Source organism: Ruditapes philippinarum, unplaced genomic scaffold (genome assembly GCF_026571515.1).
Source record: "Ruditapes philippinarum isolate M1 unplaced genomic scaffold, ASM2657151v2 ctg2514_1_1_1_1, whole genome shotgun sequence".
NCBI lineage: Eukaryota > Metazoa > Mollusca > Bivalvia > Venerida > Veneridae > Ruditapes > Ruditapes philippinarum.
The window spans coordinates 52,249-79,811 of NW_026853142.1; the positions used below are offsets into that span (position 1 = coordinate 52,249).

Below are 27,563 nucleotides of genomic sequence, written 5' to 3' on the forward strand. Positions count from 1 at the left end.
AAAGAATGGTTTGTCTGTTTTATAGACGTTATTTATTCCCGAGTGTTTGTTTTCTTTACAGTATTTGATATCATTCCTGACCACCTACTATAGAAGAAAGTGCATCGTTATTACTGATAAACGGGTATACAACTTTCTTAATTTGCTTATGTTTATCATAGATAATAAATTGCTTTATGTTTATCATAGATAAACAAGTAAATAAGTTGCTGTCATCTGCTAATGTTTATAAAAGATGAAAGGGGTAAAGAATTTCATGTTTGTACAATGTTTGTAACAGTTAAATCAGTTACATCAATTTTCTAGTCTGTATATTAAACATAAAAGGGTTAACAAATTTTGCATTGTTGCAATCTTTATTTCAGATATAGAGAATATTGAGTGAGGGCTTAGTAAATACAGAGTTGTATAGAATAATTAGAACACATAATTATGTTGACATTTTTACCTAAAGTTTTACAGTGGTTTTTTTGTTTGTTTTTTTCTTAATTTTTTTATTTATACAATATGTTATTAAAACTTATTATCAGAGGTATTTGATCTGATTTTTATCTCATAAGTTAATTGAACAGCTGTGTAAGGCTGTAAACAAATGATGATGTTTTTTCATCCGATAACTGGAGTAACTTTGTTTTTTTCTTGTCTCACCCTTTAATAAAATGCTTTAAGTTTAACTGTCTGTGAGTTGTAGTTTTAGTGAAGAAAATATTTTAGTTTAATCATTAAAATTACATGAAAGGTTACGTACGATCACTGTGTCTTTTTTGGAAGCCTATATATTTTAACATGTACCTTTCTTGGGATAACCGGAAGTAGACTTGTTTATACATGTTTACTGTGTATATCAAATCAAAGATACCTGTGATCTTCTTGTATAAGTAAAATAAACGTAGAACAATTTGTTTTTCTGCAATCCTACTTCATCCAAATTCAGAAATAGGAAGTTCTTTCTTCTTCTATTGAAATAGAGGAAAACAGAATTTCTGAAGAACGGACAAAATGACAAAATTGAAAATGTTGCAGCCATATGAAGTGACATGATCATGTGCTAATTATTTCTTTTTACAGGTACGGATGATGAACGAGCTACTGACATGTATAAAGTTGATCAAAATGTATGCCTGGGAAAAATCATTCGCCAAAGCTATTGCAGGTATTCCACTTGTTCTTGGTTTAGCTTGTGATATAAATAATGAATTTTTATCCCTTTCCGTGCCTCATATCTGAAATTGACTTGTCCATCTTTTGATTTTGGAAAAAACATTCATCATTTTTAGTGAAAATTGCAAAAAAAAACCCAAAAAAATTCAAGTTTATAAATCTTAATTTCAAAATAAATCAAGCCAGTGCTATAGTATTTTTTTTAGACAGCTTTTATCATTATATTTACAGTGATACGTGGAGAGGAGAGGGCTGTTCTAGAGAAAGGAGCTTATGTACAAAGTATCAGTACTGCTACAGCACCTATTGTACCTGTAATTGGATCAGTGTTCACCTTCCTAGCTTATGTCCTCACTGGAAATGAACTCACAGCTGTCAAGGTAAGATACTTCAGTTTGTTAGTTTCAATTCTGTTTATTTTTATTTTATTTTTTTTTCAAACCCCTTAACCTGCTGAATGTTTATAATGCTTTGATTTTGGAGCAGTCCATTTGAAGATTTAGGGATGTTAATATCAAAATACAAGAATTGAGCCTGATCAAACGGCAATGGTGTACAGGGTGGCCTGGCTCTATATTGGTGGTAAAGCCTAATGTTTTTGGTGCCTGAGCAAGATACAGGATACGTTTCAGGCTGGCCTGGCTCTATATTGGTTGCTAAGGCTAATCACTTTAGCTCCAACAGGTAACAGATAAGTCTGTATCGACAGAGGGAGCCAAGACTTAGTTTTATTTTTGGATAAAATATAGACAGGCCTACAGAAACATTTGATATTTTACATTTGCAGGCCTTTACAGTGATAGCTGTATTGAACTCCATGAGATTTTCCCTGGGTGTTCTACCATTTGCAGTGAAAGCTTTGGCAGACGCAAAAGTTTCTTTTAAGAGATACAAGGTTTGTTTTTACTAAAAGTTTTATATTGAATTGAAAATTTGATCATAGTGCTAAGTGATTTTGATTTTAAAACCAGGCTAAGTTGTTCTTAATAATTCAATACAATTCAGTTTTCTTTATAATGTTCCTGGTTGGTTGATTTATCATAAAACAAAAATGATACAATGAAATTTATAATTACATAACAAAAAGGTACTCTTGAGAATTTATTTCTAATTCCTATGCTTCAGCAATTGGGTTCAAAGATAAAAATATCTACATGTCGTAAAAATACGAATAATGAACAACCAACAATTAACAATCCTGGATATGTAAACTTAATCTATATTTTCATGAAATGCTATTTAGAATACAATGTACATATGCATATATAAAGAAATTATATGATACATTTGTTTCAAATTAGATTATGTGATTTTTTTTCTTGTCAGAGTATTTTACTAATGGATGAGATGGTACCACACCCATGGCAAGTGTTCAACGACAAATATGCTGTTGTACTCAACCGTTCTACTTTTAGATGGGAGAAACAATTAACGGAGGGCATGAATGGAAAGAGCAAAGATAAAGGTACCTGCTCTGTTGTGAGCATATTTTTGCACGCTTCCAAATGAGTTAACTGAAATAAATCTTCAAAAAAAATATATATGTTTAGCTTAAAAAATGGATAATTGTTCACAATGCATTAGAGCTGTCATTGATAGAGACGATATTGATGTATCGTTGATATTTTTCTGTCGATCAATATTTGATAAACATTTGAAAAAAATCGATAATTTTGATTAATTGTTTTAATTTCTATGAATTAAACAAAACATATTCAAAAGCAGGTGGCCATGTCTTACACTAAGCTGTTGTTACATAATGAACACATTTCATAGCAGTGGTGACAAAAAATGGTTAGGAAAAATTCATGCAAAGGACACATAAACAGGACACAACATTTTTGTAAGAACAGAATATATATTTTACTAAAATCATTTAAACAGGTATGAAAGTGAATTATATACAAGAAATAAGGAGTATATATTGATATATTGGTGTGTCGCCCATATTTGTCATCCAATATTGATGTATGGTCAGTATGCTTTGCAATGAATCAATGACAGCTCTACCTTACAGATGAAACAAGAAAATATGGCAGGCTACTATTTTTATCATCTTGTTCGATCAAAGGGCGAGGCAAACTTTCTTTTTGACAATTGATCTTGGATGTTGATTCAGAAATATTGGATTAGTAGTAAGCTACTTGCGAAGAAATTGGCAATTATTGGACAAATATCCAGGAAAGCCAGTTAGGTAGATCAATCACAGAGATAACAACTAAGCGTGTTAAAATCAGTGTACATGAACTAAAAAAAAAACAGCAACAACAGAAAAACAAACAAATTTTGCTTTGTATACATGATGATAAGCTTGTTTAAATTGACCCTTGTTTTTATATTTTTTACCAAAAGTCTCAAAGGTGAAGACAAAAAATGGTATTCAAGGTAAAGGTCATGATGAACTGCAGAAATTGAAGGACTCAGAGCATGTTAATGGTGATGTACCCTTTGTTGATACACCAACCCTACAGGACCTTACCTTTGTTGCTGAAAAGGTAAACACAGTTTCAGGTTCACCCATTCATTGACATGTGTACTGCTTCAGGAAAACCATGGTCGAATAGTTGAAAATTATAATTTTACAAAGTTTATCATAATTAATTCTTAAAACCAGTTAAAGATTGAATCTCTCTCTATTCATGCCATAGATAAAGCATGTTTTAAAAATTTATTGAGAAAAGTTTTGGAACTTCATGCAATCATCAAGGCGTTATTTAACCCTAAGCCTGCTAAATGTTTTAAATGGACTTGTCCATCTTTCAGTCTGGACATAACCATTCATCATTTTTAGGAACAATTTCAAAATATTAACTGACTGAAAAGCGAAATGTGTAGACCATGATTATATGGCAAGGGTGTGCCTGCTGATATTTGTCTGATCTGGTTGCATAGGTAAATCACTGCCGGCTGTTTAATGGTAAAATGTAGACTTTGTCTTGGTAATTATCAAGAAAATTAAACATCTACATATATGGGCAAGATGTTTTATCTTTGGTTTCTCAATTTTTTGCCCCGACTATTGTACTTATGTCATAGGGAGAGCTGTCCTACTTATCCGGGCATTGGCATCTGCATCAAACTTTTGGTTAAGTTTTAAATACCACCCCACTAATTTCCTACTCTTTGATGTATTAATATTGCTTTGAAACCATAACTACTTGTTTGTGACATAATCCCCACTTGCAGGTAAGTATTTATAATAGTTGAGTATGCTGTCTGACAGACCCGCTCTTGTTTTATGAATTTGATACATGAAATCACTGATCATGAAAACATGTGTTAGTTTCTAATTAAAAATAGGACATGTTTAATACAAAAATTTATAAGGCTTATTGTTAAACATTGAAACAAAAGCGCCATGTGTATAAGTTTGATGTGATCTATTACAGGGTAAACTTATTGGTATATGTGGTAGTGTGGGATGTGGAAAATCTTCATTGCTGTCTGCAGTTCTAGGCAGGGTAAGTTATTTCTAATTCTAAAAAAAAAAAAACATGACTATTTAACAAAGGTTTTAAAGCGTATATCTGATTTAGGATTTTTACGTTTACTTTTGTTCTAACTATCTTTAATGCTTTGTTTGCTTTCTTTTCATGGGAAGCCTTTTAACTCTTACCCCCCTAAATATCTTAAATGGACTTTTCCATCTTTCAATTTTTAGTCATTTTTTAGGAAAAAGTTCAAAAATTTGTACAAACTAAATAGTGAAATAGTCCAAACCATGATCAGATAGCATGGGAATTTAGGCTGATCTTGGTCTGCACTGGTAGCTTGGATAGATTCTGTAGCTAAGGAAACTAACCACAATGTTTGTTTGCTTATTTGGTTGGGTAATACGTCACACTGACACAGTATAAGTCATAAGACAACGTTTTACTCAGCTTTACTTCTAGAGGAAGACCTCATGAATCCTTCATGCATTCTTTCTGGTATAAACAGGCATCTGAGGAGAACCACTGACTTTCCATAAGCTAGTTGGATAGCTTCCTCACATGAAAGAGTCATAAGATCCTGTCGGGACTTGAACCCACAGAAATGAGAGGCAAGTAGTTTGAAGTAAACAACCTTAATCACTTGACCTCAGAGGCCATTTGCCAGCATGAGACTGCTAGTCTTGTTAAGGTATCTGTATAACATATTTTATCGACTATATTCACATTGATATATTATACAGATGTTCCATGTATCAGGAAAGGTTGCAGTACAAGGTACACTGGCCTATGTCACCCAGCAGGCCTGGATAATGAACACTACAGTGAGGGATAATATCTTGTTTGGTGAACCATATGATCCAGATAGGTAATAATGTAAACTCAGAAATTTTCATGAGAGATTTAAATTAGATAATTTCACAAAATAAATAATTTCAAGAAAAATAAATGTTTGCTATACATGTATATTATATAAATTTAACAAAACTGATAGCAAAGGCCATTAGTTCTAAAGCAAAGTTATTTAACAAGTGAGCAGTAGTAAAAATTACTTGAAATTGGAAAAAAAAAACAAATGGTGAAATTATTACCAGCTTGTACATAACTGATATACTGCAATTTTAAAATGGTAGCTATGCTAAAATATAAGATATATCGTTCTTAAAATGGTGGCAATACTAAAATATAACCATATTTTATATTATTCCTGTGATTTTATTGTAGATACCTGGCAGTGGTTGAATCTTGTGCTTTAATTCAAGATTTCTCAGATTTTGTTGATGGGGATCAAACAGAGGTAAGATTTATGTTTTGATTTTCTTGCATATCAGACACAATTATAAACCATTTAGACCGGTGCTAGAAAAACCTTTCTGCATCTCCCATGTAAGACAAGTCACATTGTTTTTAATGACATCATTCCCACGGGCCTTTTAAGAATAAATTGCGTTCTAAGGATGATGTCATTGTGCCGTTACAAATGAAGTTCAAATTCATATGCTACTATAAGAAATAAGTGCTATGCTTTTCATTATATCTTTGCAAAATATTATTTATTTGTAATATGCAAGAAAAAGAATCAAACACTGGCTGTCATCACAGACAGGATTATGTAGCTCTCAACGTAACTGTTTAGTGGAACTTGGCAGAGCCTCGTAACTGCTGTAAACAAGTACCCTTTGAGCTAGACATTCCAGTCATTGCCCTTACATCGCAATTATAGGATATTATCTTTAAATATAGTTTATCATTTAAGTAGTTTTTTCATGGTTAAAGTTACCCCTGTATGTTGACTTAAGCTTGTTACAGTGGTGTCGTAGCGATAGTGCACCCATCTCATTTTTTAGAGAGTCATGGCTTAGATTCCGAAGAGTAGTTCCTTCAGTTGAAAAATGATTTAAAATGTATATTATGATGTGTCATATATATGTTTTTATCATATTAAATTCCATCAGAGGTTATATTGTATTTGTTTTATAAGAATTTCATTTGTACTGAAAATTCAGATAGGAGAAAGAGGGATCAATCTCAGTGGAGGACAAAAACAAAGGATCAGTCTGGCACGTGCTGTCTACAGTAATAAAGATATTTACTTATTGGACGACCCTCTCTCAGCAGTTGATATACACATAGGAAGACATATATTCTCAGAATGTATCATGAAACAATTGAAAGGAAAAACAGTGCTCTTTGTAACTCATCAACTTCAGGTACAGATTTATACTTTCTCTCTTTCAGTTAAAGTTACACTAGTAATTCCAAGTTAGCCAATAAATAGTACTTTTAAGGCTCAGGATATTTTGTCTTTATCTAACCTGAAAATAGCTTTGTAATTGATACGCCAAAACTTGAAGTTGTTAATTTGTAAGAGTTGTAATTGTAATGGGAGTTAAACATTTTATACATTCATTGAAAGTTCAATTACACTTTTTGATTAATGGTTTTTACAGTTTTTGCACTTATGGCAAGTAGAACTTTTCTACAGAATTTCAGTTGTATTTCAGTATTTGAGTAACTGTGACCAGGTGATATTTATGAGAGATGGTGCGATTACAGACTATTTATATTTCAGTATTTGAGTAACTGTGACCAGGTGATATTTATGAGAGATGGTGCGATTACAGACTATTTATATTTCAGTATTTGAGTAACTGTGACCAGGTGATATTTATGAGAGATGGTGCGATTACAGACTATTTATATTTCAGTATTTGAGTAACTGTGACCAGGTGATATTTATGAGAGATGGTGCGATTACAGGCTATTTATATTTCAGTATTTGAGTAACTGTGACCAGGTGATATTTATGAGAGATGGTGTGATTACAGACTATTTATATTTCAGTATTTGAGTAACTGTGACCGGGTGATATTTATGAGAGATGGTGCGATTACAGACTATTTATATTTCAGTATTTGAGTAACTGTGACCAGGTGATATTTATGAGAGACGGTGCGATTACAGACACAGGCACACACAGCGAGATGATGAAAGCCGACACAGAATATGCTAACCTAATAAAGATATTTTACACTCAGGAAAAAGAAAAAGAAGCTAGTTTAGATAGTTTAGGAGGTAAATATTATTATACTTCTTCTTTCAACAATGGGAAAATGCCCTTTGCCTTATCAGTAGATATAGTGACTTCCTACGTCATGTCATGTGACGGGGCAGATATAAGCTGTGTCATTCAAGTGTTATTATGATTGAAACCTGTTGCAAAAAAGGTTGAATTCAGTTTGTTTGAAGTATTATTACATGCCATAAATGCAAAAAAAAGTAATAGTCTTATGTACTGCTGCTAGTTTCTTTACGGAAAGAGGAGAAATGTATTTGAAGGGACACCAACTTAGTTTTTTTTACATGACCAGACTGGAAATATTTTTCCAATATTAGTGTACTTTTTGATGATGGTCAGTGCCAATAACCTGTGTACAAATTGTCTGACCATTCACTCTCCTAGTTTTTAGCTCACCTGTCACAAAGTGACAGGGTGAGCTTTTGTGATCGCTTTTCGTCCGGCGTCCATAAACTTTTACTTTAAATGACATCTCCTCATAAACCACTAAGCCAATTTCATCCAAACTTCACAGGAATGTTCCTTTGGTGGTCACCTTTGAAAATTGTTCAAAGAATTTAATTCCATGCAGAACTCTGGTTGCCATGACAACCGAAAGAAAAAACTTTAAATATCTTCTAAAAAACTCAAAGAGCTAGAGCTTAGATATTTGGCATGAAACATCTTCTAGTGAGTGTCTACCAAGTTTGTTCAAATAAAAGCCCTGGGGTCAAAATTGGCCCTTCCCCAGGAAGTCATTGATTTTCCCTATATGCATATAGTAAAAACTTAAAAAACTTTCTTTTAAAGAACCCAAAGAGCTAGAGCTAAGATATTTAGCATGAAACATGTTTTAATGGATGTCTACCAAGTTTGTTCAAATTAGAGCCCTGGGGTCAAAATTGGCCTGGCCCCGGGGTCATTGATTTTGATTGATATGTATAACAAAAACTTAAAAAATCTTGTTTGAAAAAACATAAATAGCTAGAGTTTAGATACTAAGCATGAAACATCTTCTAGTGAGTGTCTACCAAGTTTGTTCAAATAAAAGCCCTGGGGTCAAAATTGGCCCCGTCCCGGGGTCATTGATTTTCCTTACATGTGTATAACGAAAACTTAAAAAATCTTCTTTGAAAAAACTCAAATAGCTAGAGTTTAGATTTTAAACATGAAGCATCTTCTAGTGAGTGTCTACAAAGTTTGTTCAAATAAAAGCCCTGGGGTCAAAATTGGCTCCACCCTGGGGGACATTGATTTTCCTTATATGTATAGCAAAAACTTTAAAATCTTCTTTGAAAAAACCCAAATAGCTAGAGTTTAGATATTTACCATGAAACATTTTCTAGTAAGTGTCTACAAAGATTGTTCAAATAAAAGCCCTGGGGTCAAAACTGTCCCTGCCCCAGGTGCCAGGTGTGTCATTGTTTTTAACTATATGTGTAAAGAAAAGCTTGAAAAAATCTTCTTTGAAAAAACCCATCGAGCTAGACCTTAGATGTTGAGCATGAAACATCTTCTAATGGGTGTCTACCAAGTTTGTTCAAATAAAAGCCCTAGGGTTTAAACTGGCCCTGCTCCTGGGGTCTATATACAGGTGAGCGACTTCAGGGCCATCATGGCCCTTTTGTTACTAGAATCATCATTTTTGGTGCAAAATTACCAAAAATAAAAAGCTTGTAATACTTTTCACTCACATTAAGCTAAGAATCACACAAAAAAAATTGATTTTAAATTCAATTCTGACCAAATTTGTAAATTTTTATTTGATCTGTGTAAGAATTTTTAGACTTATCTTGTTAGTCTTTTTAACCTCACTGGAGCTCCTTTGTGATTCAATGACTGTTTTCTTATATACATGTACGTTTTTTTTAAAGGCAGACCAAAGTCTATGCACAGACAGTTTTCTCAAGACCAGCCAGAGAATTTCAGACAGAGGACTATTTCCTCTTGTTCTCGAGGGTCACAGGGGTCACCAAGGTCACCAAGGTCAAAGACAAACTTATTACATCAGATGAGTGTCATGTCAAACAGAACAATTAGTATTGAGGATGACCATGAACCAAAAGGTCAGTATATTTACAAAAAAGAGTTACTAAAATTGCTTTGAACTCTTGCCTCACATTTGAGAAGAAAAAAGTTTAAATCTGTAATTCATGGTTCAAATTCACATATTTGCCATGGTCTTAAAATTCTTTAATGTTAGGTAGCAAATTTGCAAAAAAAAAGTTGGCAGGTCTTCTATGGTGCCTGTTTTTTATTAGCCTGAAATAGTGCATGGAAAGGGCATTTGAGGTTTTCCTCTAACAGTAAAGCTGAAAACGTTGCCATTATGTTCATAAACATTCTAGATATAAATATAAACATAATAAAAATTATATATTTATCAGTTTAGGATAATTATTATTTTGTATGAGGCTTTAGCTGAAAACAAGCGTGTGTATAATATGAGAAAAGTTATCCCATACGCACATGTATTACTATAATAATATTATTGGAAGTGAAGAGCTTTGACTTTTGTAAAAATTCCTTGATTTCAAAGAAAATAATTTATTGTCAATATAATTTTATTTTTGTAGGTGAATTTATTTGCGGGAGAAAAAAAAAGGGGGGGGCCCGGTTACCGGATGTTTTAAAAGTTGCGGCGGTATTTGTGTTAGTTTAGTTTTACTCCCCTTTGTTTATATGCATCCGTCATTTCCCAGCTGGGGGTTTTATACTTTGGTTAAGAAAGGGGTGTGGGGTATTATTTAATTTTTTTTTTTGATAATTTGTGTTTTTAATAATAATATTTCATATTTTGGGGTTCGGATTGGAATATAGCCCCAAGGTGACTGCATTGGGGGGTAAAGAGGTTTTGCGGTTACCGCCTTTGGGGGATAGGGACAGACATTCTGATCGAAAAACCGCAAAAATAGTCGAATTTTTTTGCTATTCTACCATTTTCATTATATTTTAATTTTTATCTTTATTTTAATGAAAAAATATCATTCTCCCCTAACTATTTCTTACAACACGTATCATAACAATTCATTAAAAGGAAAATTGACGTCATCCTAATTCCCATTGAAAGCCCCGGATCATCGGGAAAACCCCCATGCCAGATGAAATTTTCCGGATGGGTAAAACAAACGGAAACGCGCTGATATGCAAAATATTTTTTTTGATTAGTTTTTGGATGTTTCATAGCTCAACATTGTAAGAGGGGGGCTATTGTATTTTACCCGGTGTAGCCCCCAAACTTTGGCCTTTTTCATGAAATTTTTAGGGGCCCCCGTGATATTTAAATGGGTAAGGTCCCTAACTCGGGTTTTGTTTTTTACTGAGTTTTTTCTTTTTTTCTGTAAGCTCTAGAAAGCACCATTTTGTAAAATTTTTCCCATATAGGTTTAGAATAAATTTTTTCTGGATTGTCATGCTATGATTAAATCCCTGGTAAATTTCCCAGCACCGAGAGTTGAGCACATCCTTTGCTATTTAAATGCCAAGGCAAAACCTTAGCATTAATCCAGCTTTGCAGGTTTAAAAAAAAAGGCAAAAGCTGGACTTATTATACCCCCGCACAACAAAGTTGTAAGGGGGGTATACTGGAATCAGCTTGTCCGTCCGTCCATCCGTCCGGCTGTCCGTCCGCGCCAACATTTGATTATTATGAGCTTCATTCCGCGAGTTAAATAAAGAACATAAATCATAAAATTCAAATTAAGAGCTTTTTTTTTTGTTTTTAATGAGCTAATTTTTATGAGCTCATTTGCCTCATAACATCAAATTTGGTACGTCGGCTGTCGCGTCCGTCGGTTTTTTCTTGTCCGCCCAATAATTAAGATTCCTTTGACGCCTTAGTCTTTTTATTTGGCATGGAGGTTAGTCATGATTAGTAGATGACCCCTATTGATTTGAGGTCACCAGGTCAAGGTCAAGGTCACAGGGACTTTGGACTTCAAAAAAGTTTGTCTGCCAATATTAAGATTCCTTTGAACTACAGTCGTCTATTTTGGCATGGAGGTTAGTCATGATTAGTAGATGACCTATTGATTTTGAGGTCAGTAGGTCCAAAGGTCAAGGTCACAGGGGCCTTCAAAAAGTTTGTTCCATCCATTAACTTAAGATTCCTTTGACTCAAGTCTTCATTTGGCATGGATGTTGATCATGACTATAAGGTGAACCCCTATTGATTTTGTGGTCACTGGGTCAAAAGGTCAAGGTCACAGGGACCTTGACAAAAAAAAGCTTTCTTCTCATTGCTAAAGAATGTCCTGTCGCAATGTATTGATTTTGACATTTCACATTTGAAGCATGTAGAATACATAACTTAGCAATGCACTGGCTTAGTAACCTCAGATTTGGCAGGGAGGTTGTCTTTGAGCTCTAAATGGCCACTGTTGATTCTGACAAAGTGGTATGCGGGGGTATTCACGCCATGATAATGGCAGTTCTAGTTTACTTACTATCTGGCACGCTCTCTCAGAGTTGAATGGCTAGGGAAACAATTTGCTTGTGCTTAAAACTGTATACGTTAGGTGTTTTAATGTCTTAAATGAGTATAATATTATGTTTTCAGAACACAACAATAACAAATGGAAATATATCATATATCAGTAATAGTATATCAGACCATCCAGACCTGAGCTTTTACACGACAATATACGGCTGCAGTGTTGCTGTCATAATTGTAATGACCACCTTACGAGCATTTGTTTTCATGAAGGTATAACGTTATAGAATTAATTCGGATATAAAAAATTGATCATCATTATTTTAATCCGGATGAGATGATTGTTCATTATTTAAGCAAAAATTTCGAAACATGAACTGACTGAATAGCAGACAGTGCAGAACATGATCAGATAGCATGGATGTGCCGGCTGACCTACGTCTGCACTGAAAGCATGGGTAGATTTTGTAGCCATCAGCAAGTTAACATAGACAAGTTTGGTTTGGTTTATACATATTTAATTCAGCTCAAATGCGAAACAAGTTCTTGCAACTTATATTAATCGCTTCCTGAAAAACCAACCAGTTCTGGTGTCATATGAAGAAAAGTCGTGACCTGATTAGGGCTCAAACCCATGATCCCTGGGTTGAGAGGCAGACACCTTAACCACTATGCCACCACTCCCCATTGACAAGTGGTTTGAAGTTATCAACCATAACCACTCAACCACGGATGTTTTATACCATTTTATGATAAACCATTAAGTTGCATTATGGTATAATCCTCTAAATTGAAATGAAAGATGTGACTTATAACAGAATAAATTTAGTATATGTTCTCATAATTCAATTTAGGTAACACTGCGGGCATCCAGCAACATGCACAATGACATTTTCAAGAAAGTGATGGGTTCACCGATGACATTTTTTGACACCACACCAGTCGGAAGAATTATCAACAGATTCTCTTCGGATCTTGATGAAAGTATGTAAATTTTGTTGATATTTAACTACTTGGTACTTATTTAGCCTAACCCTGATTTAATGATATAATTTTATTTAATTTGCAAATTGGATATGCACCAATAACTGAATCAATAATTGTTACATAGAATTTATTTGTTGTGAAGCATGAATTTTTTTCATTTTGTAAGTTATAAATTATATGCTATAGAGGAAAATGTTTGACACGTAACTTGCCATGAAAATTCTGGGAATGGAAATCCCTTAGAAGCAATAGAAAAATATATAAATTGTATATTTGGTTTATTTGAGTCTGTTCATGAGAGACCATGTGCCAAATCTTTTGTACTTCATAGAGTTAAGCACTGTCGGAAAGAAATATTTAACATACAACAAGAAATATGCTGCAATCATTCATCATGAAAGACCAGAAAAATTTAACATGCTATTATCTTTTATAAAATTAGCGAAATCAAAAGTTATAGGAAATACCATGCCAGAAAAAAAAGGAAGTAGTCATATACCATACCGTATGGTTTCCAATTAACGCCCCTGTTTACTCCCTATATTTAGAGACCAACAAAAGACACCCTAAACAAGATTTTTGCAGAGAAATTTTTTACCTCGCTCCCCAATCGGGCATTAAAAAGAACCATTATGATACATTTCAGTGTTAACAGTATGCTGTTACAGTTACTAAAGATTCGCAAAAATTAAAAAAAAATATTATTTTCTATTGCAACAGTTGATGTCCGCCTACCAGGCACGAGTGAGATGTTTCTACAGAATTCGTTACTTATTTTGTTTGCTATTGGAATAATTGCATCTATTATACCTTGGTTCCTGATCGCACTGGTTCCCTTAACATTATGTTTCCTGGCTCTTAATGTGGTCTTCACATCTGGGGTAAGTTGCACAAGCTTATTAAGATGAATTTTTTGGAGAGAAGTTTGAGTTTTTGAGAAGTTTATAATTGGTTAAATCCAGGCATCCTGCTTAAAATGGTACTAAAGCAAAACACTCTGCTCTGATAATTATTCAGGATTTCAGCAGCCTCTTGCTACTTGGTTTCAGTTACTTACTTTAAGTTATTTTTTCTTCAGCTCTATGGGTTTGAATCCCATCAGGGGTGGTTAAGAAGTTATCCAGTAACTAGGTCTGTGCTTCTTCCTGTGTGCTTTTTTTGGCCAGAAACATTTGTTATTCTCAGGCTTCTTCAAATTTCTGTGCCATATGACCTAAATTGTGTTTGTGTGCTGTAAAGCCAAACAAAAAACAGTCAGTAAAAGCTTGAAAGATGACTTGTTGCATGTTATAGTACATTGTAATACAGAGTATGTTTATTTTAGGTACGGGAGTTGATGCGTATGAATGCCATTACAAAGTCTCCGGTAATAAGTCATGTGACTGCGACAGTTCAGGGTATCAGCACAGTTCATGCATACGGCAAAACAGAACAGTTCCTTGATAAGTAAGTTATCATTTTATCCCAATTATACCTGAAAACGAAAAATTTAAAAAAAGAAACAATACCTTTAACTTGCACAATAATTGTTACTCACTTTGATTTGATTTTTGGTGCTGTCATTGTTAAGATTTCTATATTAGTTTATTACAACTAAACAGTTGTCAGTGTAGAGAGTCTGGTAACTTGGTAAGTTTGCATGGGAGGCAGGCTGACTTGGCTCTACAATTGTATTTAGTTGGCATTGTCATTAAAAAATATAAAGGGAGTTGATACTGTCATTTTACCCTTTGTTTGCTTGCGGTAACAGATATTACCAATGAAACTAGGAATGACCAAGATTAGAAAGCACATCACTGCATTCAGTGCTGCCTTTGCAATGTTCACTATTCAGTCAGTGCATGTTTTGAAATTTCCTTAAAACCAATGGATGGTTAAAACCTTATAGACTTATGTCCATTTAAGATATTTAGTGTTGTATGGGTTAACCAAGGATTAAAGAAAGTTAACAAATTGGGTGCTATTTGTTGGTTGTTAGTGTAGTCATTTAAAGTTTCTGTTGTTGTTGTTTTGTTGTTGTTGTTGTTTTTTGCAAAAGAAAAAAAGAAAAAGAAAAAAAAATATGCATTTTAAAATTTAGTTTGATGCTGATTATTTTGATATTTTGGACAGTACTTGCATTTTATTTCCTACTTAACATCTGATGAAATTTTTTGTGGATAATATGTTTAATCCCTTATGCTTATACAAATACTGAAACCAATTACATGTTTATTTTATGTTATCTTTTTTTCTCAGATTTCATAAGTTGTTGGACATAAATTCGGGGTATTTTTATCTATTTTACTGTTCAAATCGTTGGCTGGCATTCCGTCTAGATCTCATGAGTACAGCTATCGTAGGAGTTACTGGTCTATGTATAGTTCTAACATATGACAGTCTGAATCCAGCTGTAGCCGGACTTGCTTTCTCCTTTGCAATTCAGGTATGAAACTTGCAAATTCTGAGGAAAGTTTAACCATAAATTTTTAACTCACTTCACAAAAAATTGGAATAAATTTTTTTGCTATATGTAAATTTTTTTCATATGTATATTCATTTTGCCTCTTTTATGTTAATGATCAGTTTGTATTTTATAACGTATGTTCTAAACTGAAACGATATTATGTTATATTTAATTTATTATCGCATTTTAGGAATTTATCAATTCTTCAAGTAAACTTATTCATATTTTTATATGGTTATCAATGAATATTGTTGACTGTATAAAGTTTAATTTCATAAGTTGAATTTCAGCAGTCAAACATTTTGTGTATCCATTGTTATATGTAAATATTCTCTTGTTTAATGTAAATATTCTCTTGAAAATTACTCATAAACTTGATTTAAGTCATAAAAAGAAAATGCAGAATAATTTGGCTTAATTTCACTACTATTATAGAAAGAAAAAAAAACATATAAATTTTAATTTTGCCTTGGATTGCATATAATTTGACTTGATGTATGTAAAATATGTAACTGATATTTCAGATGACTGGGCTGTTCCAGTTTACAATAAGACAAGCTATTGAGAGTGAGGCAAAATTTGTGGCTGTTCAGAGACTTCAACATTATTCTCAGGTACTATGCTTTTTTTATCCAAATATTTGAGCCGCGCCATGACGAAACCAACGTAATGCGTTTGCGACCAGCATGGATCCAGACCAGCCTGCGCAGTCTGATCAGGATCCATGCTGTTCGCTTACAAACCTAAAACAAGACAAAGAATAAGAGATAACCACAAAGTTATTATATAACATTCATACTGCCAAGTTAACACATACATGTATATTAAATACAGTCAAACTTCGTTCGCTCGAACTCGGGAGGGCCTGTGTAAATAAGTTAAAGAGATCGGTAGTTTGAGCCAATCAAGGTTGAACTATTTTCACATAAGACATACGCCAGCTTACATCAGTCTAATGATAAATACATCAACATAATTGTTTGTTAGTAAATCAGTTCGTCGAATACGTCATTTCTTGTAAATATTAAAAAATTATTATCCCAGTGTTTACAAATGAGTATTAACGGTACACTGTGTTAATCTATATTCATGCATATTGTTATTGGTTGAGTATGATTGGGCAATCATTTTCCAAACTTGTTGAACAATGTTCAAAATATATTTATATGTTTATTATGGGATAAATTTTATTTCAAACATTGAATTAATAAATATTAAAAAAACCCATTTAACAGTAGCATTTATTTCTTTTCATTTTCTAAACTAAACACACATACAAGTATAATTCTATAAAGATAACACTGTTTCATGAACCACGGCTGTAATTAAAGCCGCTCAAGTAAACATCATTTATTAGTCCCCTACCGGTTTACCGGAGGGGACTTTAGGTTTACCCTCCGTCCGTCTGTCCGTCCGTCTGTCAGTCTGTCAGTCCGTCCGTCCACAAAACTGGATCCCGCGATAACTTGAAAAGTACTGAAAATATTTTTATGAAACTTGGTATATGGATAGATGGCAGTATGGAGATTATGCACGTCTTTTTCTTTTCTTCCTATGTTGAAAATTCTGGTTGCTATGGCAACAAATATGCTGAAAATATGGCAAATTTTACACATAAACTGGATCCAGTGATAACGGAAAAAGTACTGGAAATATTTTTGTGAAACTTGACATATGGGTAGATGGCAGTCTTGAGATTATGCACGTCTTTTTTCTTTTCTTCTTATGTTGAAAATTCTGGTTGCTATGGCAACACATAGACTGAAAATTTTGGCAAATTTTACACATAAACTGAATCCAGTGATAACTCAAAAGTACTGGAAATATTTTTTATGAAACTTGACATATGGGTAGATAGCAGTCTTGAGATTATGCATGTCTTATCTGTTCTTCCTATTTTGATAAAATATCAGTTGCCTTGGCAACAAATAGGCTTAAAACATGGCAAATATAACAATATTTGTGATTAGTCAAAAAGAGCTGAAAATTTTTATGAAATTGCATCTTTAATTCAAAAGTTATATCCTCTTTAAGAATTTTGCTTTTAAAATGTTATATTTTGGTAACAGGGGTGTTTCAAATATTAACTTTAGAGTGTCCTCAGTCCGTCTGTCTGTCTGTTCATAAAAACTGTTTCTTGTGATCACTTTTAAAGAACTTTTCCAACAAATTTACTTAAAATAGAGAAAAACTGAAACATTAGTGAATGGCCAATGGCCCTTCAGAATGTTGATGGGGTTCTAACCGGTAGGGGACTTATGGATTGCTTGCAATACTATGATAATTGCTTGTTTAATGTCTTTTGCACATTTCACGAGTTATTTTCTTTTAAGCATTACTAAAGACGGCAAATAAACAATATTATCATAACAAAGAAAGTGGTTACAACACCTCATTTTGTATCAATTAACCTTAATTGCCTTTATCACAATCATGAGGTGTTAAATACATGTGTCGCTGGCTGTCACTTATTTAGAACATGTCGACCCACAACTTTTGTTGTCTCTTTGTGTTCGACTGAAAAGGTGTGATTTTCACTATATTTCTGTGGAAGGGACCAGAGATTAGTTTCTAGAGTTTGAGCAATCGGTGCGTAGAACAATATATCGTCACCTTAGTGCAATAACATAATAAGTGCTTCTAAATTTAAAAGCAGCTATTCAGTTATTGCACTAAGGTGACTGGTCAATGAGTTCGCGTGAAGGGAGGTATTCAAGCGATCGAAGTTCGAGTAAACGAAGTTTAACTATAATATAATTTGTTATTATGTTTTGTTATTGTGTATTGTTATCTTTGTTATCTTGTATTGTTATTTGTTATGATTATTTTATATTGTTATTTTGTAACATTATTTTGTATTGATATTTTATATGCACAGGATGTAGAATCTGAGGGACCAGCTATTATTAAAGATCACAGACCACCAGCCGATTGGCCAAATGCAGGGGAGATAAAATTTGATAAATACAAAATGAGATATAGGGATAACCTCCCCTTAGCTCTGAAGTCTGTCGGTTTTACAATTAAAGCCAAAGAGAAGATAGGTATTGTTGGAAGATCCGGATCAGGTGGGTAGATTTGATATTTCGTTTACCTCTTAGCTTCATTGATTGTATATTCTGTAGTTATTTGGTTCAATATATAGAGGATATTGAATAAGTTTATTGAACAAATTGAATAAAATGATAATATGCTAGCCTCTGGCAAGCATATAATTATTTGATTCAAAGAGTTCAATAAATTTAGTAATGAACTTACACGAATTTAATATTCTATTTATCACATATCCAAACTCAGAACTGTTTACAGTAAAAATCATTTTTTCAGTGACGCTCTTATAGCGTAATATTATCATATAGTGCGTCTTAACTGAATGTTTGTATAACTTGAATGACATTACGTCAAAATATAAACACGGCCGTGCAATACCATTTTTATCAAAAGTGGCACGGGTATCATAAGGAGAGAGATTTACAAAAGTCATTGTCTACTCTTAGTCCCGTTTCTAAATTGTATTGGGATTTGTTTGTATGTGTATGATTGACATAATTAAGCAAAATATTTTTTAAACTAATTTATCAAAATACATGTACACATCAAATACATTTTATAGTTTTGACTACTATTTGAAGTACATGTAGGGATGTCTGTGGCAGAGTGGTTTAGGCTGTTGACTTTAAGCTACTATCCCTTAGCGGCTGTGGTTTCTAATCCTAACAGGGACTTTGGATTTGGATTCTTTCATGTAAGGAAGCCATCTAGCTAGCTATGGAATGCCAATGGTTCTACTCAGTTGCCTGTTCTTGCCTGAAATAATGCACGAAAGGGCATATGAGGTCTTCCTCCACCAGTAAAGCTGGGAAGTTGCCATATTACCTATACTGGTTGATGTGGCCCTGATTTGTTAAAGTGATATTGCAGGCCTTTTTTCCATATAATTTATGCTATATAGATATTACTGGTAAACCCCCACCCTAAAAAAGTTCCAAAATTTCAGAAGATAAAGGGTTCTAGACAGGGCAGTCAGTACATGTATGTTATATTTTTACAGGGAAATCATCTTTAGGTGTAGCTTTATTTCGATTGGTTGAACCAACATCAGGGACTATTTATATAGATAATATAGATATAACAACAATAGGTCTAGAAGATTTGAGGTCAAGGTTGGCCATTATACCACAAGATCCTGTACTCTTTGTGGGCACAGTTAGGTAAGTGTGTTGACATGTAGTGTTAAATTAGACTGTAAAAAAGAATGAGTTTTTTCATGACGGCTAGGTGTACTTTAAACTGAAGTTATTTCTGATTGGATGTTAATATTAAAATAATATCTACATATGTATTATTAGTTATAAAAATTTTTGACAGGTTATATGACCCTATATTAATGGCTGTTTTAAAATATAACCCGAGCTGCTAGGTGATGGTTATATTGCCAACCACAGTTTATATATATTTATAAAGAATTTATAATACAGCAAACTTTCTTTTTTAGAGAAAAAAGTCATATATTGAAAGGAGCGGTAAATATAAAATTATATAAATGTCATGATAATCGGGCATGTAGTAATTGAACCGTCAGTCCGTCTATCTGTCCGTCTGTCCGTACCAACTTTTGATATTTAAACCCTTTGATCACGGAATGAACCTATTGTTCTCTTTTGTTCTCTTTGCTGTTATATAGCCCCTAAACCCAAACGTTTGTCCTTACGAGGTCAACCTAGAACAGCAAGTTGGATTTTTCTTAAGTTCTACCTGTACCAATGGCTTCATAATTTACACACTTACTAATCCATACAAAGTATATGATCTGGGCAAGTAACATAACTATGGCTTCCATTTGCACCAAGTTATGGCCCTTTTCAGCACTTAGAAAAGGAATAATGGTTAACCTAAACTGGCAAGTTGGATTTATCAAAAAATTTCAACTAATTACTTAATTTATTTAGTGATACCTTTAACGGTCCTCTAATTTTTTGTGGCGTTAGGCGTGTCAAGGTCAAGGTCACTAAACATTTCTGCTCATACAGCCTTTATTTTTAAGTTAATGTCTTTCATGTTTATAATAGTCATACCAAGGGAGGTCCTCTTCCTTTTCCTTTAGTAAGGGGTCATTTGGGTTAAGGTCACCAATGTCAAAAATGATTTTTTTTTACACTTTTACAGTTGTATTAACCTTATTCTATCGATAGATGTCTTGTATATTTTGTAGGAACTTAAAATTAAGGTATTCTCATTTGGATGGAGGTAGGGGTCAGTTGGGTCAAGGTCACCAGTGCTAAAATAGATTTTTACACCTTTGCTCATACAGCCTTTATTTATTGACAGATTTGTATTATGATTGGTAGGAAGATAAATTACATGGTATTCTTCCTTTGGATGGAGTTAGGGGTCAGTTGGGTCAAGATCAACAGTGCTAAAAATAGATTTTTACACTTTTGCCCATACAGCCTTTATATATTGACAGATTTATTTCATATTTGGTAGGAAAATAAGTTGCATGATATTCTTCCTTTGGATGGAGTTAGGGGTCAGTTTGGTCAAGGTCTTCCATGCAAATTAGCTACTTCACTAAAGTTAAATTATTGACAACAGTGAGCGCGGGGGCATTTGTGTTTATCAAACACAGATTCTTGTTTTATAAGAAACTTTATTTGTTCTCTTTCAACACTGAGATATCCTTTAATTTCAGGTACAACTTGGATCCATTTTCCAAATACAAAGATGCAGATATTTGGGAAGCTTTAGAAAAATGTCATGTTAAAGACACTGTAAGTATTGTTAATGTTTGTTTTTCTGTTGTGTGTCAACTAGGTTAATTTTACCTTGTTCACACAAACTTATGTCTAAAGCTTTGGACCAAGCATAATTATAAACAAATATAAACATTCCCCAAACCTATGCTTTAATAAAATAGCCTTGTAATGTTAGATTTAATTCACTCAGATTTACTTTGTAAAGGTCATGTAGTGACCTTTGATGTCCTTCAGTGCATAATTTCATGCTGGAGAATGCACCTGGGTAAAACTTCTGTAATTTAGCTGGACACCTTCCAAATCCGAAGTCCTAAGCAATTTTCTGCAAGTAAGTGATTCGCCATCTTTCACTCCAGCCATTTATCCACAGACAACTTCATTTTAAGCCATTCTTTGCTATGTAATCATAAGAAGAATAATTTCATTGTTTTATGGATATGAGTCTTACGTTTTGTTATCTGTTTTACAGATAATGTCATTAGAGTTAAAGTTAGATCACATGGTAGTTGAGAATGGTGAGAATTTTTCTGTTGGAGAAAGACAGCTGCTCTGTATGGCCAGAGCTCTTCTCAGGAATAGTAAGGTGAGATTATTGTATTGTATGGTGAGAGCTCTTTTCAGGAATAGTAAGGTAAGGGTATTGTATTGTATGGCCAGAGCTCTTCTCAGGAATAGTAAGGTGAGATTATTGTAGCTCTTCTCAGGAATAGTAAGGTAAGATTATTGTATTGTATGGCCAGAGCTCTTCTCAGGAATAGTAAGGTGAGATTATTGTATTGTATGGCCAGAGCTCTTCTCAGGAATAGTAAGGTGAGATTATTGTAGCTCTTCTCAGGAATAGTAAGGTGAGATTATTGTATTGTATGGCCAGAGCTCTTCTCAGAAATAGTAAGGTGAAATCATTTTCATGAATTCAATCAGCAATTCTTTAAAATATTGACATTATTTTGTACAGTGCAACCTATGCAGAGTGGCCCTCTGTTGAGCCATAACATACTTATGACTACCATTATCAGTTGTTACCAAGTAAGACTTATTTAACAATAAACTTTATCTTTCTAGAGCAACAGCTCACTTATACAACCAAAACATTTGCCTCCCAAAAGGGGTTGTTGTGTAGATGTTGTTCTGTATATCTAAGATATCCTTTGATAGAGGTATTCTACTATTGGTAATCCTTTTTACTACTGATTTTGCAAAAAGGTAAAATTTTGTTAAAAATCAGAGATTTAAAGATGTAACAAATTTAGTCTAGTCAGAGACAAAGGTACACTAGCTTGCATTTTCTTTGCTGTTTTACATCATAGGCCCTCCTTTATAACTGTCGCTTCTTAAGATTTAAGTACTGGTTGCCATGACAACTGTTTTTATTATAATTTCAGATTTTAATGCTAGATGAAGCCACTGCAGCTATAGATACAGAAACTGATTCTCTTGTACAACAAACAATTAAAGAAGCTTTTGCTGAATGTACCATGTTAATTATAGCACATAGACTTAATACAGTACTAGGTTGTGATAGAATTCTTGTAATGGAAGAAGGAAAGGTGTGTATATATTTTAATTCTAAATTATTCCCCTATCAAACAGATAATGCAATTAAGTGCATAAAAAACCCCTAAAGAAAACACATCATATGACGTCATATATGACATCAATAAACCAAATGGCGTCAGAAAAATCACTTCTACGCTCAATGTAGTTCAAAATAATTTAAGCAATTCTCTTTTTTACATATTAGAATGGAAATAGATATCAATTTTTCTTGCATTATAGTATAATAGCGGTAATATCAATTTTTCTTGCATTATACATGTAGTATAATAATGCACAGTTTATAGTTCAAATGCTTGGTAATTTATCTCTCCAGCCTATATCGGCCTTCGTGATTATATTCCTGCTTATTTGAACTTGAACCCTGCATTATTCTACAACAATGCACTCAAAATTGATACTAAAGCACACTTTGCAGGATCATAAACTTTATGAATAAAAATAAGTCAAAGGTCAAGGTCAATTTATAAATTGATAAAGTAACTATAGAAGATTCCTGTTGGCAAATTACAAACTTCATAGTTTAATTACTATCTCTAGCTGAAATCTTCTATAGTTCTTAAGTTAAATAGGTAAAAAGTAAAGGCTGTTTATGCCTAGAAATTTATTATGATGTCAGCTAGATAACTGGAGAAACCATTGGCACTGAAGGTGAAAGGTTAACACTGTAAACCAGGTAATGCTTTAATCCTTCAGTTGCCAGTCCTTAAATGTTTGCTTGTGATCAGAAATCAATTCAATCAATTCTGACTGTTCGAGATTCTACTGAAAATTTCAGTTCAAAACGCAAGTTCCATTTTGCATATTTACTTTTTACTAGAGAAATTTTGATTTCTTGTTTTCAACGTCTTTTTCCATCATACCTTCCTGACATAAAAGAAATAAAAAATGTAATGCTCATGCATTTCTCTATATCTGTATTTGTATCATAGTTTGGAGACCTTTCTGTTGAAAATGTGTCAGGGTTAAATCGTATACATATACATGCACAGTGCGTTAACTGGAGTGCGGGTATTAGTTACCCGCACTCCAGAGCATGCCCATTGATTGGCTCATTTTTGCTGGGGTTTACATACTGTGACGGCAGAGAAAGGGAAAGCGACAGAAATGTCATATTCAGATGTTCTTTTATTGGTTCATTTTTGCCGAGGTTTTATATTGTGACAACAGGGAACGTGCTTTTATGTTTGACTATGATACAAAAGAGAAAGAACACCAAAATACTCGGCAATCTGATTAATACTCGGGGGCTACGCCCCCTCGTACAAATCAGATAGCCTCGTGTTTCGGTGCTCTTTCTATTACTTATTATCTGACTTCATACTTGCTTTTGCAGGGTGGCATGTGGGTTTGATAAAATGGCCTTTGTTTTATGTTATATAAAATCCTTTTTCCTTGATATTGTAAATCATTAAATGAATGTCTTAATAAGTTTAGTGAGAAGGTGTAAAGTGCTTTTTTTATTTACATTTTTTGTTTGATTTCAGGTTGTTGAATATGGTAGACCTAAAGATTTGATGGCCAGTAATAAGTCAAAGTTTAAAGCCATGTTAGAAGCTGTGGAGAAACAACATGAGATGTTATAACATGATTTATATATATTACACAACATGATGATGTTATTAATGACATGATATACATGTTTTTGTAACATGATAGAGTAATTAACACAAAGGTGTGAGAAGTTATAACATACATAATAGATAGATAATTGCAGAAAACATGATACAGGTTCACAACAATGTTATAACATGATAGAAACGTGTATAACAGCATGGGATTACATCATATTTGTGTTCATCACATTGAAATTTATAACATTATATAAATATTCATAACATTGGAAGTTATAACATGATATAAATATTCATAACATTGGAAGTTATAACATGATATTTATAGTTTTCATAACATCGGAAGTTATAACTTTCATTACATCAGAAATAAGAACATAAGTATTCATAACATTGAAAGTTATAACATGACCTAAGTATGACATTCATAATAGTGAGTGTTATAACATGATATAACAATGAAACAATATCTGGAGTTATACAAATGTAACATGATGCTAAATGAACATGACTTGATGTATTCTGTGTAAATTACAGTAGGGGATGGTGATTGTTGGAAATAGACATTTTGTGTGAATTATGTTCTAGTCTATATGAATTGATGATGTTCACATGAGTGAGGAAACTACTTTATATATACGAGGGTTGTTCAAAAAGTAATAGGACTGCAGCTCTACTGCTCACATTTTTTATTTTATGTACACAATTTTACAAGAAACAATTATCGGAACATGTTCTCTATCTACAGTGAAAAAATAAAAACAAAATGATTACAAGTAACAATTCTGTGAAATTTTCAAATGACAAGGGGTCAGAAATCCGGCGCACGCTAACATACAATAAATGACGTTCTTGACATCGTTAAATAAATACAAAATGTAACAAGCATCATCCTTTCTGAAAGTATTGTCGCTAGTGCTCTAGGTGTCTAAATCATGTAACTATGACAAGGCTCTTATAGTCAATCCTTCGGTCAGAACTAAATATATAGACCCGAAGCAGACATAAGAAATGCCGGACAGTTCGCGACTCGTGTACTGCCGATCATTTTGTAGCGCTTTTGCAATTGACGTTACTAACGTCCCGTCAATTTTCCGCTTTCATCCTCGCTCTTTCTTGTTAGTGACCTTGTATTCGCCGTTTTTGAATTGCTTGTGCCAGCTGAAAACAAGTGTTCTTATGGCAGGATGCTTGTCCGTCGTTAATTTAATCATTTTGTATGTATCTGAATGAGAATAGCCAATCTGTTGACAATTTTTAACGATAGCACGAATTAACAGTTTTTTAACACATGCCATATTTTTCCATTTAACGTTATGACCACTGTTGTTTGAAACTAAATAATTAAGCCATTTTATATCCGAATTTCGTCAAATTTGCACATACTGTCACATAATTATAATTAAACGTGTTGATGAAATATATAAACAAACAGAGAATAAATAATAAATAAATTTGAAGTACACCTTCGCTTCAATAACTATTTTGATGTGCTGCGCCGGGTGCGTGTTACCATGGTTATTCAATACTGCAGAAAACACGCGTTTTGCAAAATAATTTAATAAACTTATGCTTAAATTGTAGAGAACACTTTACGATTGCTGTACATATGACAATATTCTTAATTGAATGAAATATGAATATGCAAGACACTTAATCCTATTACTTTTTGAACAACCCTCGTATATATATATATATTTATATGTTTAACACCATTGAAGCTCGAGGATGCGCTGTTATGTAATCGCAGTGTAACTGAGATACTCACCCAACTGAAGCATTTGATAGGTTGTGACTGACTTCATACATTCTTTAAGAATTGACCAATAGCATTTTTTGTAAAAATTATCCAATAGAAAATATTGTTAGAACTGACCAATAGAAAAATGCTTTATACACATGCATTTATTTTTTGTGATAAGTTAAACACATTTAATTTGTACTAGATTTGAAGAAGCTTAAGGTAGATTTTATTCATTTTAAATTTTTCTGAAGTGATTGTTTTTAAATAGTATTTTAGTCATACACATGCTAGATATATTGAGAAAAACTTGTTCTCCACAAGTCACTGTCTACTTCTCCACATTAACAATGGTGGAGGTGAACAAAATGGAGTAAGACAAATTACATTGTCTTAAATCTTGAGCCAGCTAAATGTTATGTAATGGACTTGCACAGCTTTGAATTTAAAAACTGTTAAATTGATAAGTTTACGGAATTTAATGTAAAAAATGTGTTTTGATGAATGAGCAATCAGCATTAATAAATGTCTGGTCATCTAAGATAGATTTTACAGAATGGTTTGACGACTCTGGTTACATGAGGAAGTTCATGTGGCTTATGGCCATCAGTGTTTAGGAAAACAATGTGTCTCGGCCACAGTGCAAACTCATGACCCTGATCTAGAAACTTTATTTACAGACAATTTAGTTAAAGTACACAGAAGTGTTACAAAGCTTGTAAACTTTAACTTAATGTAAATCATTCAAAATATATTTATTTTTCTAGTCATTCCACCCATTTTATCCTAGCAACAAATTTTTTATCACATTTTGCTTCATTGCGAACACATATAACATATATTATGTCGAATTATTGCATTCCTACTATTTAACATTAATGTTTTTCCAGGTCTACTTTTGAGACGATGTTTTGACACCAAAACCTTTTTTTTTACAGTTGTTTAAAACTAATAGCTGATGGATGGAAATTTGCTATATCATAAAATATGCCATGATGAAAAACTATCCCATGCCTGGATATGCTGGCTGATTACTGCCTGCACTGGTCACATGACTGGGTCGGGCGAAGCTAGCAGGCTACAGGTTTAGAATTTAAATGGTTCATTCTGAATAATTTGAAACACTTACTTATTGATAGCTTGATTAGAATAGGGAGAGCAGTTGTACTCACCCTGGCATTGGCTTCACACTTTACGTTTTTGCATTCAAGTTGGTAATTCCAAAACAATCAAAGGGTTCAAAATCCACACTTATTTTAGAGCTTAATACAAGGTCACTGTCCAAGGCTTATAACACTAACATGGATTCTAGCAGAATTATAGCCCTTTTTAAATTAAATAATTCTTCATTATCCAAACTCTTGATTATAACTACCAAGCACTGTGAATATTTGAGCAGTGTCCTACTCTTGACTTTACTGTA

General features: G+C 33.2%; 1 protein-coding gene across 1 annotated transcript in view; it reads left to right on the forward strand.

Moving 5' to 3' along the window:
* The window catches only part of LOC132734860 (ATP-binding cassette sub-family C member 5-like), a 36,776-nt gene extending 11,744 nt beyond the window's left edge, over positions 1–25,032 (forward strand). The window contains exons 10-34 of the mRNA XM_060721725.1: positions 62–124; positions 1,069–1,153; positions 1,393–1,541; positions 1,949–2,056; positions 2,488–2,626; positions 3,514–3,656; positions 4,551–4,622; positions 5,336–5,460; positions 5,817–5,889; positions 6,599–6,802; positions 7,505–7,667; positions 9,525–9,716; positions 11,633–11,652; positions 12,215–12,355; positions 12,937–13,066; positions 13,790–13,950; positions 14,394–14,515; positions 15,308–15,494; positions 16,040–16,129; positions 18,394–18,583; positions 19,567–19,726; positions 21,208–21,286; positions 21,741–21,854; positions 22,654–22,818; positions 24,313–25,032. Of these exons, the coding sequence (XP_060577708.1) occupies positions 62–124; positions 1,069–1,153; positions 1,393–1,541; positions 1,949–2,056; positions 2,488–2,626; positions 3,514–3,656; positions 4,551–4,622; positions 5,336–5,460; positions 5,817–5,889; positions 6,599–6,802; positions 7,505–7,667; positions 9,525–9,716; positions 11,633–11,652; positions 12,215–12,355; positions 12,937–13,066; positions 13,790–13,950; positions 14,394–14,515; positions 15,308–15,494; positions 16,040–16,129; positions 18,394–18,583; positions 19,567–19,726; positions 21,208–21,286; positions 21,741–21,854; positions 22,654–22,818; positions 24,313–24,411 (3,174 nt within the window). The 3' untranslated portion in view covers positions 24,412–25,032. The remainder of the gene's footprint in view (positions 1–61; positions 125–1,068; positions 1,154–1,392; positions 1,542–1,948; positions 2,057–2,487; positions 2,627–3,513; positions 3,657–4,550; positions 4,623–5,335; positions 5,461–5,816; positions 5,890–6,598; positions 6,803–7,504; positions 7,668–9,524; positions 9,717–11,632; positions 11,653–12,214; positions 12,356–12,936; positions 13,067–13,789; positions 13,951–14,393; positions 14,516–15,307; positions 15,495–16,039; positions 16,130–18,393; positions 18,584–19,566; positions 19,727–21,207; positions 21,287–21,740; positions 21,855–22,653; positions 22,819–24,312) is intronic.
* The last annotated feature ends 2,531 nt before the right edge of the window (positions 25,033–27,563 follow it).